The 20,279-nt window shown below is 38.7% G+C and overlaps 1 protein-coding gene across 5 annotated transcripts in view; it reads right to left on the bottom strand.

Moving 5' to 3' along the window:
- Nucleotides 1-20,279, bottom strand: part of OPHN1 (oligophrenin 1) — a 526,199-nt gene that overhangs the window by 74,362 nt on the left and 431,558 nt on the right. For all 5 annotated transcript variants that reach the window (XM_072817292.1, XM_072817295.1, XM_072817294.1 and 2 more), the window contains one exon: nt 4,029-4,188. In XM_072817292.1, coding sequence (XP_072673393.1) covers nt 4,029-4,188 — 160 coding nt within the window. The remainder of the gene's footprint in view (nt 1-4,028; nt 4,189-20,279) is intronic.

The raw sequence follows: 20,279 nt of genomic DNA, 5'->3' as shown, positions 1-20,279 counted from the left end.
AAATCAATCCCATTTACAATTGCACCCAAAGCATAAAATACCTACGAATAAAACAAACTGAAGAGATTAAGAATTGTTACCCTAAAAACTAAAGAACAGTTCTGAAAGAAATTTAGGAAGACCGAGACACAACGAGATGGAAAAACATTCCATGCTCATGGATTGGAAGAATTAATATTGTGAAAATGTCTATGCTACCCAAGACAATTTATACGTTCAGTGCAATCCCTATCAAAATACCATGGACTTTTTTCAGAAAGATGGAGCAAATAATCTTAATATTTGTGTGGAATCAGAAAAAACCCCGAATAGCCAGGGTAATATTGAAAAAGAAAACCAAAGCTGGGGGCATCATAATGCCAGATTTCAAGCTGTATTACAAAGCCGTGTTCATCAAGACAGTGTGGTACTGGCACAAAAAAACAGACACATAGATCAATGGAACAGAATAGAGAACCCAGAAATGGGCCCTCAACTCTATGTTCAACTGATATTCAACAAAGCAGGAATGAATATCCACTGGAAGAAGGAAAGTGTCTTTAATAAATAGTGCTTGGAAAATTAGACAGCCACATGCAGAAGAATGAAACTGGACCCTTCTCTTATACCATACACAAAGATAAACTCAAAATGGATGAAAGATCTAAATGTGAGACAAGAATCCATCAAAATCCTAGAGAACGACCCAGGCAACATCTTTTTTGAACTTGGCCACAGTCACTTCTTGCAAGATACATCTATGAAGGCAAAGGAAACAAAAGCAAAAATGAACTATTGGGACTTAATCAGGATAGAAAGCTTCTGCACAGCAAAAGAAACAGTCAACAAAACTAAAAGACAATCTACAGAATGGGAGAAGATATTTGCAAATGACAGATAAAGGGCAAGTATCCAAGATCTATAAAGAACTTACTAAACTCAACAGCAAAGTAACAAACAATCCAATCATGAAATGGGCAGAAGACATGAACAGAAATTTCACAGAGGAAGACATAGACATGGCCAACAAGCACATGAGAAAATGCTCTGCATCACTTGCCATAAGGGAAATACAAATCAAAACCACAATGAGATACCACCAGTGAGAATGGTTAAAAATTAACAAGCCAGGAAACAACAAGCGTTGGAGAGGATGTGGATAAAGGGGAACCCTCTTATACTCTTGTGGAAATGCAAACTGGTATTTCAGCTGCTCTGAAAACAGTGTGGAGGTTCCTTAAAGAGTCAAAAGTAGAGCTACCCTACAACCCAGCAACTGCACCACTGGGTATTTATCCCAAAGATACAGATGCAGGGAAACACTGGGACACCTTCACCCTAATGTTTATAGCAGCAATGTCCACAATAGCCAAACTGTGGAAGGAGCCTCAATGTCCTTTGACAGATGAATGGATAAAGAAGATGGAATATTACTCAGCCATTAGAAAGGACAAATACCCACCATTTGCTCTGACTTGAATGGAACTGGAGGGTATCATGCTGAGTGAAGTAAGTCAGTCAGAGAAGGACAATCATCATATGGTTGGTTTCACTCATACGGGCTATGTAAGAAATAGTAAAAGGGATTATAAGGGAAAGTTGGGAAAATGAGTGGCAAAAATTGGAGAAGGTGACAAAACTTGAGAGACTCCTAATTCTGGAAAATAAACAAAGGGTAGTAGAAGGGGAGGCAGGCAGGGATAGGGGTAACTGGGTAACGGGACTGAGGAGGGCACTTGATGGGATGAGCACTGGGTGTTATACTCTATGTTGGCAAATCAACCTTCAATAAAAAATATAAAATGAAAGAAAAAACAAAGAAATAGTTTTATTGGAATATTCATTTGCTTACATGTTACCTATTGGTGCTTTCCCAGTACAAAGGTGGAGGTGAATAGCTGTGAAAGATTTCTATGACCTACACAGCCTAAAATATTTACGATAAACCTTCTCTTTGATAAAATTTGCTACTCGTTACTTTATTCCAATGACTTCCCAAATATTGGTTTCTGGCTATCTTTCAGGAATCTGAAATCCAACCTGATGCAAATCGAGTTTTTTCCCCCATCTTTCCCCAAACCTTCCCACTCTGTATTTTTGTATTTATGAAAGACAGCCCCATCTATCCAGTCAGCCAAGTCAATTATCCAGAATTAAGACATCTTCCTCTCCCACATTTCCACTTCCAATCACTAAGCCCTATGCTTTTCCTTCCCTGTTCCTCTTCCTACCATTGTGATTCAGACTACAGTTATTTATTGCTCTATGGAATTACTCTCTATCTCTCTCTGAACTATCTTTCACACCACAGGCAAGATAATGTCTCCTGAATGGAAAGCTATCCATCATACTACTCTACTTTTAAGCAATGCTTTCCCAATCATGTAGGAACAATGCTAAACATTCCAAACTCATCAACTAGACAGAGTTTAGTCCTTTTAGACCTGGCCCCTGTCTTCCTCCAATCACATCTCTGGCACTGGTATTTTTATTTCATGTTCTAACAATACCAAATTACTTGGGGTTTTAAGCCTTTGGGCCTCTGTTCATGCTGGATCATCTCCTTGAAATTTCCTTTCCCTATTTTCCTTTATTTCCATCCTCACTACTGATATCAGTTGTAATTCTCTGTAAGGACCCATCCTTCATAATCCGAAAGTGTCCTGTATGCCTAATAATATCACCATTCAAAAATGATTGATGATGTAGCACTTCATAGTGATTAAGTACTTCAAGTCTGAGTCAGGCTAATTGGATTTAAACCCTAGTTCTGCTACTAGCTAAGTGGCCTTGGACATGTGCTTGTCACATAGTACAGATTTATTATCATCTTTACATTTCAGCTGAAAAAATGACTATCAGAGAAGTTGTTTGATGTAACACAGATAATAGCAGAGAATGCCATCTGTAATCCAATATACATTCTCTTATTTTTGTTTAAGCAAAAGACCTAAGGACTTATCTGGGCACATGATGGCATCAAATAAAAACTACACTTCCTCTTATAGCTAGATGTGACCATGGAATTACATTCTGAAATGTTATGTAAATAAAAGTGATATATGTGACTTCCAGGTCATGGCCTTAAATTAAAGGTTGTATCCTTCACTTGCCTTTTTTCATCCTTTTAATTGATATGATATAGAAGGTGTTTGGTCCTGCAGGTAAAGCACATTTTAGAGATGGCAAAACAACAAGAAAGAAGGAAACTAGGTGCCTGCCTCTGTCAAGTTACCATACCAGCCCTGGAACACCTCACTGGACTATTCCACAATCAAGTAATAAATGTCTCTTTTATTGGGGCCACTGTGTTTGTATATGGAGTCCTAGAATCCTAAGCTGTATCCCACCAAATGTGGTAGAGCTTGGATTTGAACTGTGGATGCCATCTAGACTGTATCATTAGCCTCCACTCCCTGCAGAAAAAAATTTATTGAATTATGCTTTGGAAGGAGTATATTGACTGCTAGAAAGCTTATAGCCAAACAAAGGGCCATCTGTAGCAAGTATATATGACTTGTCAACAAATATTTCTTGTCTAGCCTCATTTCTGGGTTCATTTCCTGTCTCTATCCTATTTTTCCTTTTTCATTTGACCTAATTATATTGTATAGTACCTTGTATTTTATATACCATATAAAATATATCACCCTAATTTTTTTTGAAATGAGATGAGGTTTAAATAAGTATAGATATTTCTTTCTTTATGGTTTCATTGCATATACACCACTTTTATATCTATCATTTCCATTTGTATATATGGCTATCTTCATATTATACTGTTAACTCTGTAAAGGCATGAACAATGATTTTTTTTCTTTTTCTATACCATCTAGCTTGATGCCTGATAATAAAATAGTTATAGAATTGAGCAATATTTGCCAAATGAGTGAATTTCAGTGTCAGAAATGCTATTAAATGCCATTGTGTCATAATGGAATTTCCTTCCATTATCAGCTTAAGCAAGGTAGAGAGATATAACTCTAAAATGTGGCTAGGGAAAGTGTCATATGCATGGAGAAGTGATGGTGAAAATCGGGAATACATACCTTGACAAAGTGTTCAATTAGGATTTCCACCACGATGTTCTGGAATTTGATGTTCATCATGGCAGCAACAGTGTCCTCCTGAGCTCTCATCAGAGTAGGTCCAAAGATCACACCCATGTTGGAGGGGGTCATAAGATTCTCTTTGCTGTGCTCACATACACTGCCAAAAGAGAAAGAAAATGATTAACAGGATTTTCTCCAAGACCCCCTCGTGACCAAGAGGATATCAGGTGATATATAGGGGGTAAGATAAAACTAAAAAGGAGGAAAAAAATGAGAGTCCAAAATACACGTGATGTAGTTTTGAAATATAGGTGAGGTTTAATGGGGTGTAGTCTGAAGCCAATGGCCAAGAAAGAATTCTTGAGACATCTTTGGTGCAAAATTATGGTTTTATTAAAGCAGGGACAGGACCCAAGGGCAGAAAGAGCTGTGGCACAGGGCTGTGAGGGATGGCTGATTATATACTTAGGAGTTGGGAGAGGTACGGAAAAGAAAGGTTTTTCAAAAGAACTTTCATATGCTAAAGAGGACCTACGTTATACTGGGGGCCTTGCCATTGTCAAGTTAAGGTTGTTTTTCCCTCTAGCAAGGCATTACATTAACATAATTGGAAGTTTCCTGGAAGAATATCACACATTTCCCACTCCAAGAGTGGGGGAGGGTTGTGGGTGTCTGCTTGTGCTTTGTCCTCATCTTGCCTTCTGCTCCCTCATCACATAGGAGAAGGAAGACTACAAAGGAAACAAATAGCAAAGAATAAAAGATAGTGTATAATTAGGGGCCAAAGTGAAACCTAGTTAACTTAGTAGCACTGTAGAAGTTAAGAGGAGGGGGTGGGCAGCTATAATTAGAAAGTATTTGGAAATACAAGAAAGAAGCAAGACAACATTCCAGACAAGAAGTACAGCATGTATAAAGCACATATAAAAAAGAACAAAGCACATAGAGAAGTACCTATCAGTTTCACCAATCAGGAATCTAGCTCCTCCCCCCACCTCTAGTTTGAAAGTAAAAAAAATCAAAGAACTCAAAGAGATTCTTAAAATTAGCTCTTTATCACTGTCCTCATTTTACAGACACACACCCCGAAACAAAAACAAAAGCAAAACAAACATATCAAAAACAGAGGACCAAAGAAGGAAAGGGATTTCCCTGAAATCACAGTCAGTCTCTTCACAGTAGAGCCTGTAATTGCCAATATTCTGATCCCTAACCACTCTCCGTGCTAAAATTCTCTTTAGGGGCTTCCTAGCACTTATAGAATAGGGCCAACTCTCTTTAAAGTTGCAACTTAAGGCCTGTTTCTAATCGCAATGGACTCTGAAGCTGACCTGAGTTTGAATCCTAAATAATACTACCACTCAACTGTGCAATAGTGTCAGTGCCTAACCTCTCTGGGCTTCATTCAGTTTTTCCCACAAAGAAAAATAGTATGCACTTCAGAGGACCATTACATAGAGCTAAATTGCCTTAGCATAGTATCCTAGAAATATTGCATTAGAAAAATCTGGTATTATTATTACCTCTCCAGGAGGTTCCATCTAGGCACTGCTGACCTCTGACACTCTTGTACTACACTGCATAAATTAGGTTTTCTGACTATACTATGCTGTTTCATGCCACTTCTACTTAGAATGTCTCCTTCCTCCTGGATCTGAATAATGTCTATTTATCTTCTGAGATTAACTTTAGGTGATATCTCCTTCAGGGTTCTCACAGCCTGTTGTCTTCTTGATTAACACCATTGGCAAGCAAGTATGTTACAATTTTCTGTTTCTTATCGGCCTCCCTTACTAGGTGGTAAACAACTTCCAAGTGTGTGTGACTTCCACAAAGCAGATACCAATGAATTATTTTTAATGGAACTGAATGCCTCCACTGCTCTTTCAAATAGTACTGGAGGCAGCAAATAAAGGATGGGCAGATATTTGATTAGTTTAGATGTGGGGGTGGGAAGATGAGGCAGTGAGACAACCACAGCAAACACTAATTTTCAAAACCCACCCAGGTAAAAGCCCCTGAGATGCCAACCTCATCAATAGGCAGTCTTTTTTTACTAAGTGGGTAATGGACAGAGACAGAATCCTTAGACAAATCTTAATGCAGTCTGTTAAGCCAATGAATGACAAAGGCTGGATGCCATTCATGATAATGAACAGCAACCATTCACCGTCATTTGTTATTGTTGGGCAGGTGATAGGTCCATTTTAACAGTTTAAATATTTCAACAATTAACCCTTATTACTTGACAGTTTTTTGGAGATGTTAAAATGGAAAAGCAACTACATACCACCACCAAGTGGCTAAACCACTAGTAGCAAGGCGAGGACACTTGTGAGACCACAGTCTCCAACAAGTGTGAATGCTTATCTCCTTCTGTGAATTTTGAAAGGAATGGCCTTTGGGTGAAGGTGCCAGAGCTCACTTAATACTCTCAACTCCAAAAAAGGCAGAGTGTTTTATCTCTGAAGATTAGGTTTACAGAAGGTAAAGCACTTAATCAAGTTCACACAGTTTGTGAATACATGACAATATAAGATTTCAAACTTGTATTTGTTGGGCCACTAGTCTTGGAGCCATCCTATTGCATCCCACTGCTTGCTCATCTAGTTCCTGTTAAGAAATCAAAACCCTTGTGGGGCTCCCTTTAAGCTAAAGCCATCTTCTTTTTCTCTAAGGGAGGTTCCTGGTATCCCATTTAGGACACCTTTACTTCTTGGTTTTCTTATGAGATTTGGAAGGTAATCTATTCTTTGCAGAGATTTCTTTGCATTTGATATCTCTCTTTTTGTTATATATTATAATTAAGAAGTATAAATCACATCCCAAATTGTGTATTAATAAGAGAAATAAAACAAAAAATAAGAGCATTGTGAGTAGTGAATTAGGTAGGAGTTTGTGATATGATTTGACAGCAAACAAATCTTAAATTCTCCAGTCCACATGGACTAGAGACAATAAGTAGTACAACTTTTAGAACATCAAAATTTAAAACAGAACAGAACACAAAGGGTACCAAAGGGATGTTGTAAAAAGCCTCCACTTTAGGGAAAAGAAATTTTTTAAAGATTTATTTATTCATGAGAGACAAAGAGAGAAAGAGGCAGAGACACAGGCAGAGGGAGAAGCAGGGCCCCTACAGGGAGCCTGATGTGGGGGTAGGGGGACCCAATCCAGGATCCTGGGATCAGGCCCCAAGCCAAAGGCAAGCATTCAACTGCTGAGCCACCCAGGCATCCCAGAAAAAATAACTTTTATTAGATGGTTTAGAGCAGAGGTCATAAACTAAAATGCCTGTAAAATAGAACTACCTTATGATCCAGCAATCCCATTTCTGGATATATATCCTGATGAAAGAAAAAGTCTCTAAAGGCCTAATATACAAGAGAAGCCATTTTAGATTTCTCTTTTAGCTGGCATGGCAATAAACATTTTATGTTATTTTATTTTATTTTATTTTATTTTATTTTATTTTATTTTATTTTATTTTATTTATTGTATTTTAATAAACATTGTTTAAATCAAAAGCCTGACCCCCATGGCTCAACATGAATACACTGTACACCTGCTTTGTGAATGAAGAGCCTAAAGGAAAACCACCTTGTCCTTAAGATATTAATGTTCCTACTCCCTATAATGAGAAGAAAGGCAAGAGAAATGTAGATAAAATTAAATTTCCTTACAACTTGCAGCCCATTGAGAAATGCCTGAGACATGCAGAGTGTGACATTCCTCAAGGAACTCTGGCTGCCTTAATGTTGATGTTTTGCTAGAGATGAAAGGAGCCATAGCTTGACAATAGCCAGACCTCCAGGATCCTAAAAGTTATCTTTAACATAAGGAAATCCCTTTAGTGGCTTTACTTATCTCTGCCCCTCCAATTTAAAAGTATATATTGAATTGCTGCACAGTCCCAGTGCAGCAATTTCTGCGCATAGGTCCTGTCTCATGCTTTATTTATTTAATTTATTTTTGTTTTTTTATTTTGTCTCATTCTTTAATAAAAACACTTTTTTGCACTGAAAACATGTCAAAAATTCTTTCTTGACATTTTCTGCTTAGAGGCCCCACTTAAGGCCATTCCACCTCAAGTTTAGCATTAGCACAAGTACAGCCATCTCAGGCCCCTATGAATAAGAGCTGAACTTTAGAGGAAAAACTGCAGAATGTCCTTGACAGGGAATCCCATATCAGAAAGATAACAGAGCTCAGAATGCCCTTAACAGAGAATCCCATATCAGAAAGATAACAGAGCTCAAAAAGCCCTGGAGAGAGACAGAAAATCCTGTGTTGGAAGGAAAACAGATCTTAAGAAACTCCCCCACCCTTTCCCCCATATTGGAATGAAAAAAATTCCTCCACCCCTTCTGAAAATCCCCTAGACCAGCCCATAAAAACCCAGCTGTAACCCATCTCGGGGTCCAAGCCCCTGCACTGTTGTGTGGAGTATACTTGGATGCAAGCTCGAGCTTGCACACCCTTGTGTGTTTGCTTCAGTGTCGGCTCCTTGGCGGTTTCTCAGATATGTAATCTTGGGCACAACACCCACATCATCTGCATTCCTGTATGATAAAACTGGTGATTCTTGCCTTTATGCTAATCTATAATATTTTGAGCCATTACAAGATGTAAAAAAAAAAGTATATAACCTTGTAAAAACCATTCATTTTCTGGAGCACTTCCTTCCTTGTGAAGACCATGTTTCCTGGGCAACTATCCTAATGTAGGCTCAAATAAAACTCTCTTTCTACTTTTAGAGATTCTGAAAATTTGCTAATTTTGCATAGACAATCCAAAGGAAATGCAATGACTATCTCAAAAAGATATGTGCACTCCCATTGCAGCATTATTCACAAAAGCCAATATATGGAAGCAACTTATTCAACAATAGACAAATAGATAAATATATGCATACAATGGAACGTTAATCACTCTTAAAGAAGGAAACTCTGCCATTTGCCACAGCAAGGATGAACATAGAAAACATGTTAAATAAAATAAACCAGACACAAAAGGATAAGTGCTAAATGATCTTGCTTATAGTGGAATTCAAAATAGACTTAGAAGAAGAGAGTAGAATGGTGGTTGCCTGGAGCTGGAGGTGGGGGGGGGAATGGGAAGATGCTGGTCAAGAGGTACAAAGTTTCAGTTATATAAGATGATTAAGTTCTGGAGATCTAATGTACAGGAATGAAAATAGGATTAACAATACTGTATTGTACATTTGAAATTTGCTGAGGGTAAATCTTATGTGTAATTACCACAAAAGGAAAAAAATGAAATTATGTGAAGTGATAGATATATTAATTAATTTCAAAATAATTTGGGGGAGGGTGGGTAGAGATATCAATGAAACAAGATTAGCCGCATATTGATAACTATTGAAGCTGGGTGATAGGCTCATAAGAATTCCATATAGCATTCCTTCGAATTCTGCATATACTTGAAGTCTTGCATAAGAAGTATTCTTAAGGGATAAGATATTAATAGAGGGAGAGAGTGAGTCAGTGTCTATCACAAAGTAAGCAGTCCCTATTCCTGAGGATGGTGCCCTTCAGGCAGGCAGGTTTCCTTTCCTCCACTGCTGTTTTATTATCTTCTTTTATTTCTTTTATTTATTTTTCTATAATTTATGTTTAAAAGCTTCAACAATTTAAAAGCTCCTGATGTTCATCAGTGTCAACAATTGCAACTACACCATCATTTTATGGATCACTTTATTGTCAAATTATATAATATTTTAAAGATATTTTAAATAGAAAGTAAACCCGAGAATGAACATAATTTAACCAAAATGACTATAATATGAATGGCTATGACCAAGTCCATGCATATAAAGTTTATGATAAATATATCCAAACTGCTCTGCTTCCTGACAACAGTAATTTTTCAGAAACCATTGATTCTAAGATGCATTGAAAATTCAGGTTACAACTTGAAAAAAAAGTGTCCCTTGGAATTGATAAAATTTGATATATGTTTGTTAGTTTTCATGTATAATCCAGGATAGGTTAGTTATGATTGTAGCATTCTAATTGTAAATACATACAAACTTAAGAGTGATTAATCAGTATTTAAAAAACTAACCAGAAGGCAGAGGAGCTACTCTAAACTTCAGCTAACTACATCTCTAATCAACACCAGTGGCTTTGTGAATTAGCATCATTAATGGCAAAGTGATTTCTCATTGCTTAGATGTGTCAAGATATACGGACTAGCTACAAATATTGTATAGATACTCTCAAACTTGCCTAGACAGGTTAGAAGAATAGAGCAATGGTTAATCATAACATTAGTAAGGTAGACCAACGAATTTGCATCTTTACATGTGATATTGCATAAGGGACACAACATTGTCTATTATGTTTTCTAGCCAAAATATAGTTAAATTAAATTAATCTTGTCTTTAAATATACTGTCTTTAAGAACTGAAGAAAATGGAGGAATAAGCTAAAAATATGGTACTGAAGAAAGTAAACAAACAAACAAAATAGTAAGACTCCCCAGGACAACGGGTGGATCTTGGATCTAATCCCATCAACAAGCCACAAAGTCATAAAAAAAAAAGCCGGAAACTGATGGGGAAGAGAAGGCTAGCTGAGGACAAGGCACAAGCTACCCCCTGCAGCACCACCCTCCCCATACACATTCCTGGGTGGGATATGTGTGACATTCCTCAGGCACTCTTGGCTGCTCTAAAGCTAAGGGAAAGGAAAAACAAATAGAGATCATAGTCCTATAGACATGTGTCTCCCTCACTTTAGAAAATGTCTTAGTGATTTACAAGAAAAAAGCATTCTTATCAATAACCTAATTTCTAGAAGGAAACTCCCAACTATCTTAATGTTAATGCCTTACTAGAGGGAAAAATAACCTTTTTCCTGACAATGGCAAGGCTTTCAGTATTTTGTAGGTCCTCTTTAGCATACAAAACTTCATTTGAAAACTCCCTTTTCATGAATGGATAAAGAAGATGTGGTTTATGTATACAATGGAATATCACTCAGCCATTAGAAACGACAAATACCCACCATTTGCTTCAACGTGGATGGAACTGGAGGGTATTATGCTGAGTGAAATAAGTCAATCAGAGAAGGACGAACATTATATGGTCTCATTCATTTGGGGAATATAAATAATAGTGAAAGGGAATAGAAAGGAGGGGAGAAGAAATGGGTAGGAAATATCAGAAAGGGAGACAGAACATGGAAGACTCCTAACTCTGGGAAACGAACTAGGGATGGTGGAAGGGGAGGAGGGTGGGGGGTGGGGGTGACTGGGCGGCGGGCAGTGAGGGGGGCACTTGACGGGATGAGCACTGGGTGTTATTCTGTATGTTGGCAAATTGAACACCAATAAAAAATAAATTTATTATTAAAAAAAAAGAAAACTCCCTTTTCCCAACTCCCAGGTATATAATTAGCCACTCCTCAAGAGCCCAGGGCACCAGCTCTTCCTGAACAGGTGTCCTGTCTTCCTGCTTTAATAAAATCCCCATTTTGCACCAAAGATGTCTCAAGAATCCTTTCTTGGTCATCAGTTCCGGACCTCAGCCCACCAAACCTCACCTATATTCTAAAACTACGTCAAAACTGACATGGTGCCCACATGCTCCTTTGTCCCTGGAGAAGCAGTGCCAGCTCTCTTATATGAACTCCAAGAAGGGGGAACCCACTCTCCTAGCACATCCTAGGGAATCTCAGGTCACACCATCCGTCCTCTGAGCTATCTGCCTTCCTTCTTACCAGGGGTACTGCAGTACCTGCCAGTCTCCACACCTGCCATGTTGCAGACCTCTAGAACTCCAGAGGCACCATATTTTTGAAAAATGAAAAGAACATAAGAAGTACATAAAATGTGTGACCCATATTGAGTATTAGCTTGGACACACTATCTGTAAAGGGCATTTTTGGGTCAACTGGGGAAATGTTAATATTGTCTAGAAAGGTAGAAATTATTGAACTGAAAAAAATAAGTTGCAAAACATCGTAACCTTGTTTTGGTAAAAAAAAAAAAGGCAAATGTATGTGCATGCACATCTGTGTGTGTATACATACATGCAGAATGATCTGGAAGAAAATGTGCTAATTATTAATAGTCGTGATTTTGGATACTGGGAATGGAAAGCTTTTACTTTTTAAATGCTTCTGTATTTTCTAATCTCTATAATGTACATTATTGCTTTGGAAGTAATAGAAATGTTTGTTATTACAAAAAATAAGAAGACTCTAGTAAACCTAATAGCCCACACCTTTTAGAATGGTAGGTAGCCCAGGCCTAGAATTACAAAGTGGTCTGGCATTTTGGCATTAGATCACAGGATTTTATTGCCTGACTCTAATTGTGTTGCTATAATATTATCTAATCTCCCTCCAGTGAACCTTTTATGCAAATGTATTCAAAGCATCTGAAAAGGTAGGGAGCTGGGACTTCATAGAGTTTATAGAAGAGGTTGTTTTTATGTATGAGCCAACAGAATGAAGCCTGAGGCTTGCTTCCATTGTAATATTTCTCTGATAGTGGGGTTATGGGAAAGGTGACTTGTAGTATTCTCCTATCTCTGAATAATAGAAATTCTACATAGCAACCGAAAATAATTGGATAATTGGGAACCTCAAATTGGCTGAGATCAGTTTGTGTGTGCCTGTTATTAGCTTAGAAAATGGACTGAGAGTGGGAATACTTTACAAAAGCATAGATATATAGATAATGAAAGCAACAGTTGGCAGGCAGAATAATTATGTGAATTTTAAAAGCACATGGATTTTCTTGTAATTATATTTCTCTACTGGAAAGAAGCTTATTATTTTAATTTGCATTTTCTTTATAACTCTTCTATATGAAAATTTCCAAACATACAAAAAAGTTGATAAAATGATATTATGAACATTCATATTGTCATATCTACATTCAAGAATTAACATTTCACTACATTTGCTTTTCTTTCTATATATCTTTTCTAAATCCTTTAAATTGCTTCAACCCTAAACACCTCAGCATTCATCTCCAAAGAAAAAACATGCAAGAGGGAGTAGCTAAGATGGCACAGAAGTAGGAGGACCCTAGGTTTCTCTGGTCCCTCGATCTCAGCTAGATAAATATCAAACCATTCTGAATACCTAAGAAATCAACCCAGGGACTAACAGAACCAAACTGCACAACTAGGAGAGAAGAGGCCACATTGTGGAATGTAGTAGGTGCAGAGATATGATTTGGGGGAGAAGAGGATCACAGGTGCTATGGAGGGGAAGGAGTCCTAGTCATGGAGAGAGGTGAGAGAGACAAAAAGGAGCACACAGGGGATTGCACAAGGAAAATACATTCCCAAAGCCACTGACGAGGAAAATGAGAGGAGCTTCTTGTGAGTTTTTATACCCATGAGGCTCAAAGACTGGAGTTCTAGAGATCTGCAACATGGCAGGTGTGGAGACTGGCAGGTGCTGCAGTACCCCTGGTAAGAAGGAAGGCAGATAGCTTAGAGGACGGATGGTGTGACCTGAGATTCCCTAGGATGTGCTAGGAGAGTGGGTTCCCCCTTCTTGGAGTTCATATAAGAGAGCTGGCACTGCTTCTCCAGGGACAAAGGAGCATGTGGGCACCATGTCTCTCCCCTGCTGTTCAGCAAAAACTATCTTTAGTAAACAATGCCAAGAGTGGTAGAATAAACTCCTTACACCAAGTCCACCACTCCCCCATCCTGGGCTCCCCAAGTGCTGCTTTTCTCTGGTAAGTGTGCCTAAGAACAAATGCAATTGGCCCCTCCCCCTAAAGACCAGCACAAATTCCCCACGTATGCACCACATCTTCTAACCACAGAGTGCTGCAAAGCTTCACTTCTAACGGAAATAACATCAAGTCTCTTAACAAGCAGACAAGAGCACACCTAGTTAAAAAAATTGCCACACTCTGGACAAGGTCCAAACACTCCCAAATGTAGGAAAGGAGAGCCTTGGTAGAAGAGTGACTTGAAAAAGATAAGCCAAAACACCGCAGCAGAATGCACACACCATAAACCAGAGACATGTCCTGAAGCACCAGGATCTGAAGAGTATACAACCTCTTCATTCTAAAGCCATTAATCTCAGGAGCAGGAAACTTAACAGCCTTCTGTAACACACAGAAGAAGACAGGGACCTAGACAAAATGCCACGATGGAGGAATTCATCCCAAAAGAAGGAACAAGAAAAGGTCACAGCCAGGAATCTCATCGAAACAAATATAAGTAATAAAACTGATAAAGAATTTAAAATGACAATCATAAGGATGCTACCTTGGCTTGAGAAAAGCATAGAAGACACCAGGGAATTCTTCATCATGAAGATAAAAGACCTAAAAATTAGGCAGGATGAAAGAAAAAATGCTAAAACTAAGAAGTAAAACCAACTAGATGTAATGCCACAAGGATGAAAGAAGCAAAGGAAAGAATAACTGATACAGAAGACAAAATTATGGAAAATAATGAAGTAGAAAGGAAGAAGGAAAGAAAAATATTAGATCAAGAATGTAGACTTAGGGAACTCATTGACTCCATCAGTATAAAATATTCGTATCATAGGAGTCCCAGAAGAAGAACAGAGGGGGAAAGGAGTAATAAATATTTGGAAGGAAATTATAGCTGAAAACTTCCCTAATTTGGGGCAGGAAACAGACATCTAAATCCAGGAGGCACAGGAACTTCCATCAAAATCAACAAAAGCAGGCCAACACTAAGACATATCATAGTTAAATTTGCAAAATATAGAAATAAAGAAATAGTCTAAAATCAGCAAGACAGATGAAGTCCATAACTTACAAGGGAAGAGAAATAAGGTTAGCAACAGATGTCTGCACAGAAACTTGTCAGGCAAAAGAGGACCTACACAATACCAACAGACACATGAAAAAATGCTCCACATTACTTGCCATCAGGGAAATACAAATCAAAAACACAATGAGATACCACCTCACACCAGTGAGAATGGGAAAAATTAACAAGGCAGGAAACCACAAATGTTGGAGAGGATGCGGAGAAAAGGGAACCCTCTTACACTGTTGGTGGGAATGTGAAATGGTGCAGCCACTCTGGAAAACTGTGTGGAGCTTCCTCAAAGAGTTAAAAATAGACCTGCCCTACGACCCAGCAATTGCACTGTTGGGGATTTACCCCAAAGATACAGATTTAATGAAACGCTGGGACACCTGCACCCCGATGTTTATAGCAGCAATGTCCACAATAGCCAAACTGTGGAAGGAGCCTCGGTGTCCATCGAAAGATGAATGGATAAAGAAGATGTGGTCCATGTATACAATGGAATATTACTCAGCCATTAGAAACGACAAATACACCATTTGCTTCAACGTGGATGGAACTGGAGGGTATTATGCTGAGTGAAATAAGTCAATCAGAGAAGGACAAACATTATATGTTCTCATTCATTTGGGGAATATAAATAATAGTGAAAGGGAATAGGAGGGAAGGGAGAAGAAATGGGTAGGAAATATCAGAAAGGGAGACAGAACATAAAGACTCCTAACTCTGGGAAACGAACTAGGGGTGGTGGAGGGGGAGGAGGGCGGGAGGTGAGGGTGACTGGGTGATGGGCAGTGAGGGGGGCACTTGACGGGATGAGCACTGGGCGTTATTCTGTATGTTGGCAAATTGACCACCAATAAAAAATAAATTTATTATTTAAAAAAACACAATGAGAGACCACTTTACACTGGTGAGAATGGCTGAAATTAATAATACAGGAAACAACAAATGCTGGTGAAGATGTGGAGAAGGGGAACCTTCTTACACTGTTGGTGGGAATGCAAGCTGGTGCAGCCACTCTGAAAAACAGTGTGGAGGTTCCTTAAGAAGTTAAAAATAGAGCTACCCTATGACCCAGCAATTGCACTACTGGGAATTTACCCCAAAGATACAGATGTGAAACAATAGGACAGTTGCACCCTAATGTTCATAGCAGCAATGTCCAAAATTGCCAAATTGTGGAAGGAGCCAAGATACCCTTTGACAGATGAATGGATAAAGAAGATGTGGTATATATACACAATGGAATATTATTCAGCCATCAGAAAGGATGAATACCAACCATTTACATTTACATGGATGGAACTGGAGGGTATTATGCTGAGTGAAGTAAGTCAGTCAGAGAAAGACAATTATCATATAGTTTCACTCATATGTGGAATATAAAAAATAGTGAAAGACACCATAAGGGAAGGGGGGAAACTGAATAGGGAAAAATTAGAGAGGAACACAACCCCATGCAACACAGGGTTGCAGAAGAGGAGCTGGGTGGGGGGATGGGGTAACTGGGTGATGGGCGTTAAGGAGGGCACATGATGAGATGAGCACTGGGTATTATACTATATATTGGCAAATTGAATTTAAATAAAATTTAAATTTTTAGCTAAAAAGAAAGAAAAAAGAAAGAAAAAAGAAAGAAAGAAAAAGAAAGAAAGAAAGAAAGAAAGAAAGAAAGAAAGAAAGAAAGAAAGAAAAAGAAAGAAAGAAAAAGAAAGAAAGAAAGAAAACTTGTCAAGTCAAAAGAGAATGGCAGGATATATTCAACATGATGAATGGGAAAAATCTGCCAGAATAGTCTATCCAGCAAGAAAATCATTCAGGATAGATGGAGAGATAAAGAATTTCCCAGACAGGGCAGCCCCGGTGTCTCAGTGGTTTAGCGCCGCATGCAGCCCAGGGTGTGATCCTGGAGACCCTGGATTGAGTCCCACGTCAGGCTCCCTGCATGAAGCCTGCTTCTCCTTCTGCCTGTGTCTCTGCCTCTCTCTCCTCTCTGTGTATTCTCATGAATAAATAAATAAAATCTTAAAAAGAAAAAGAATTTCCCAGACAAACATGAACTAAAGGAGTTCATGTCCACTAAGCCTGCAGGAAAAATAAAAGAGGGGAGAACTTTGAGTGGGAAGGAAAAACCAAAGGTGACAAAGATTAGAAAGGAATAGAGAAACTCTGAAGAAACAACAAAACAAGTAATAAAAAAACACTAAATTCATATCTATCAATAATCACTCTGAATATAAATGGACTAAATTATCCAATCCAAAGACACAGTGTATTAGAATGGAAGCATGTTGGCTACAAGAGACACATTTTAGACATTGACACCTACAGATTGAAAGGGAGGGGATGGAGAACCAACTGTTATGCTAATGGATGTCAAAAGAAAGTTGGAATAGTCATATTTATATCAGACAAGATAGATTTTAAACCAGACTATAACAAGAGATGAAAAGGGCACTATATCATAATAAAGGGGACTATCCCACAAGATCTTACAATTACAAATATTTATACCCCCAAATTGGGACCACTCAAATATATAAAACAATTAATAAGAAACATAAAGGAACTCGTTGATAATAATACAATAATAGCAAAGGACTTTAACACCTCACTTAACGTCAATGGACAGATAATCTAAGCAGAAAATCAACAAGGAAACAATAGCTTTGAATTACACACTGAACTACATGGACTTAACAGATATATTCAGAACATTTCATCCTAAAGTGGCAGAATACACATTCTTTTCAAGTGTACATGGGACATTCTTCAGAAGAGATCACATACCACGTCACATATCAGGCCTCAACAAATACAGAAATTGAGATCATACCATGCATATTTTCAGACCACAATGCTATGAAACTTGAAGTCAACCACAAGAAAATATATGGAAAGACCATAAATGCTTCCAGGTTAAATAATATCCTACTAAAGAATGAATGGGTTAACCAGGAAATTAAAGAAGAAATAAAACAATACGTGGAAAAAAATGATAATGAAACCACGACAGTCCAAAACCTTTGGGATGCAGCAAAATGGGTCATAAGAGGGAAGTATACAGCGATACAGATCTACCTCATGAAGCAAGAAAAATCTCAAACAACCTAATCTTACATCTAAAGGATCTAGAAAAACAATAGCAAATGAAGCCTAAAGCCAGCAGAAGAAGGAAAATAATAAAGAATAGAGCCTAAATAAATGATATGGAAACAAAAAGAACAGTATAACAGATCAATTAAATCAGGAGCTAGTTCTTTGGAAAAATTAATAAAACTAACAAACCCCTAGAGGGTGAGTTAAGTTGCCAAAGGAGTAGGGAACCCTAAGTTTTTTGGTCCCTGGAATTCAGCTAGATAGTCACCAAATCATTCTGAACACCTGCAAAGTCAATCAGAGATCTAAAAAAAGAAATGCTGCAATTCTACAAATAGAAAGTGACCACTTTTTGGAAAGTAGGAGGTGCAGAGACATGAATCCATGGGGATATATCGGAAGATACAGTGGAGGGGAGGAAACCTGCTTAAGGAGGCTAATGCAAAGTATTATAAGCAGTGGAGCACAAAACTGGAACCTGAAGTTGGTACAGTGGGGGAATTCCATGCCACAAATGTGCTCATGTAGTAAAATGAGGTGGAATCACAGGTGGGACAGCATGCTTTCAGGATCCCCAGGGTCACAAAACAAAACAAAACAAAACCCCAAAAAACAAACAAACAAAAAACAGAGGTGTCTGGGTGTGGCAAAGTTCCCAGGCTTCAGAGTGGGAAAGTTGGCTGGTAGCAGCAAATCTATGCATTGGCTTTCTGCTCTATGTTGCCATAAACTGCAAACCACTGAACTGTTGTTAGACTGCTCTCTGGCCAGCCAAAGGCAGAAGCATGAGGAGACCTCCTTCAATTCCCTGTGAGGAACAGCTTGAGTCCGTGCTGCAGAAGTTATTTAGTAAAAACTAGAGACTCAAAACTGAGTAGCATGTCTGATATAAAAATGTTAGATCAGAGGCTGTGTGAACACAGAAATATTACTCGTGGAAACCAGGGAGAAAAAAGTAATTGCTTGTCTGTGAGGGCTCACTGAAGAATGGGGGGTTGAAACTTACAGGTCCAGGACTAGATATCAGTGCTAAAAGCTTTCAGGGAGGGCAGCCCCGGTGGGCCCGCAGTTTAGCGCTGCCTTAGTCCAAGGTGTGATCCTGGAGACCCTGGATCGAGTCCCAAGTCAGGCTCCCTGCATGGAGCCTGCTTCTCCCTCTGCCCGTGTCTCTACCTGTGTGTGTGTGTGTGTGTGTGTGTGTGTGTGTGTGTCATAAAATAAAACCTTAAAAAAAAACTTTCTGGAAGAAAAATAGCACCACGTAGTGCAATCCAGAACCACTTACACTGAACTCCATCTGCTGGCACAGGGGGAGCAATTTGACCAGGGCAAGGACACCTGGGATTCAGTGCAATGGGCTCCTCCACCAAAAGACCAGCAGGAACAATGGGCTAGCATCAAGTTTACTGGTTATAAAGAACTGTAAAACTTTAGCCATTGGGGAAAAGAGTATATAGCGTTCATTTTTTATTATACTTTAGTCTTTCAGGTTTATCTTCAGCAATGTTTTTCAAACTTTCTCTTGTTTTTAATTTTAATTTATTTTTTATTGGTGTTCAATTTGCCAACATATAGAATAACACCCAGTGCTCATCCCATCAAGTGCCCCTCTCGGTGCCCATCACCCAGTCACCCCCCGCCCACCTCCCTTTCTACTGCCCCTTGTTCGTTTCCCAGAGTTAGGAGTCTCTCATGTTCTGTCTCCCTTTCTGATATTTCCTACTCATTTTTTTCTCCTTTCCCTTTTATTCCCTTTCACTATTTTTTATATTCCCCTAATGAATGAGAACATATAATGTTTGTCCTTCTCCGATTGACTTATTTCACTCAGCATAATACCCTCCAGTTCCATCCACGTTGAAGCAAATGATGGGTATTTGTCGTTTCTAATGGCTGAGGAATATTCCATTGTATACATGGACCATATCTTCTTTATCCATTCATCTTTCAATGGACACCGAGGCTCCTTCCACAGTTTGGCTATTGTGGACATTGCTGCTATAAACATCGGGGGGCAGGTGTCCCAGCGATTCACTGCATCTGTATCTTTGGGGTAAATCCCTAGCAGTGCAATTGCTGGGTCAAAGGGCAGATCTATTTTTAACTCTTTGAGGAACCTCCATACAGTTTTCCAGAGTGGCTACACCAGTTCACATTCCCACCATAGGGCAAGAGGGTTCCCCTTTCTCCACATCCTCTCCAACATTTTTGGTTTCCTGTCTTGTTAATTTTCACCATTCTCACTGGTGTGAGGTGGTATCTCATTGTGGTAGCATTTTCTCATCTGCGTGCTGGCCATGTCTATGTCTTCCTCTGTGAGATTTCTGTTCATGTCTTTTGCCCATTTCATGATTGGA

Source organism: Canis lupus, chromosome X (assembly GCF_048164855.1).
Source record: "Canis lupus baileyi chromosome X, mCanLup2.hap1, whole genome shotgun sequence".
NCBI classification, from domain to species: domain Eukaryota; kingdom Metazoa; phylum Chordata; class Mammalia; order Carnivora; family Canidae; genus Canis; species Canis lupus.
This window is presented reverse-complemented; position numbering and strand designations above follow the sequence as displayed.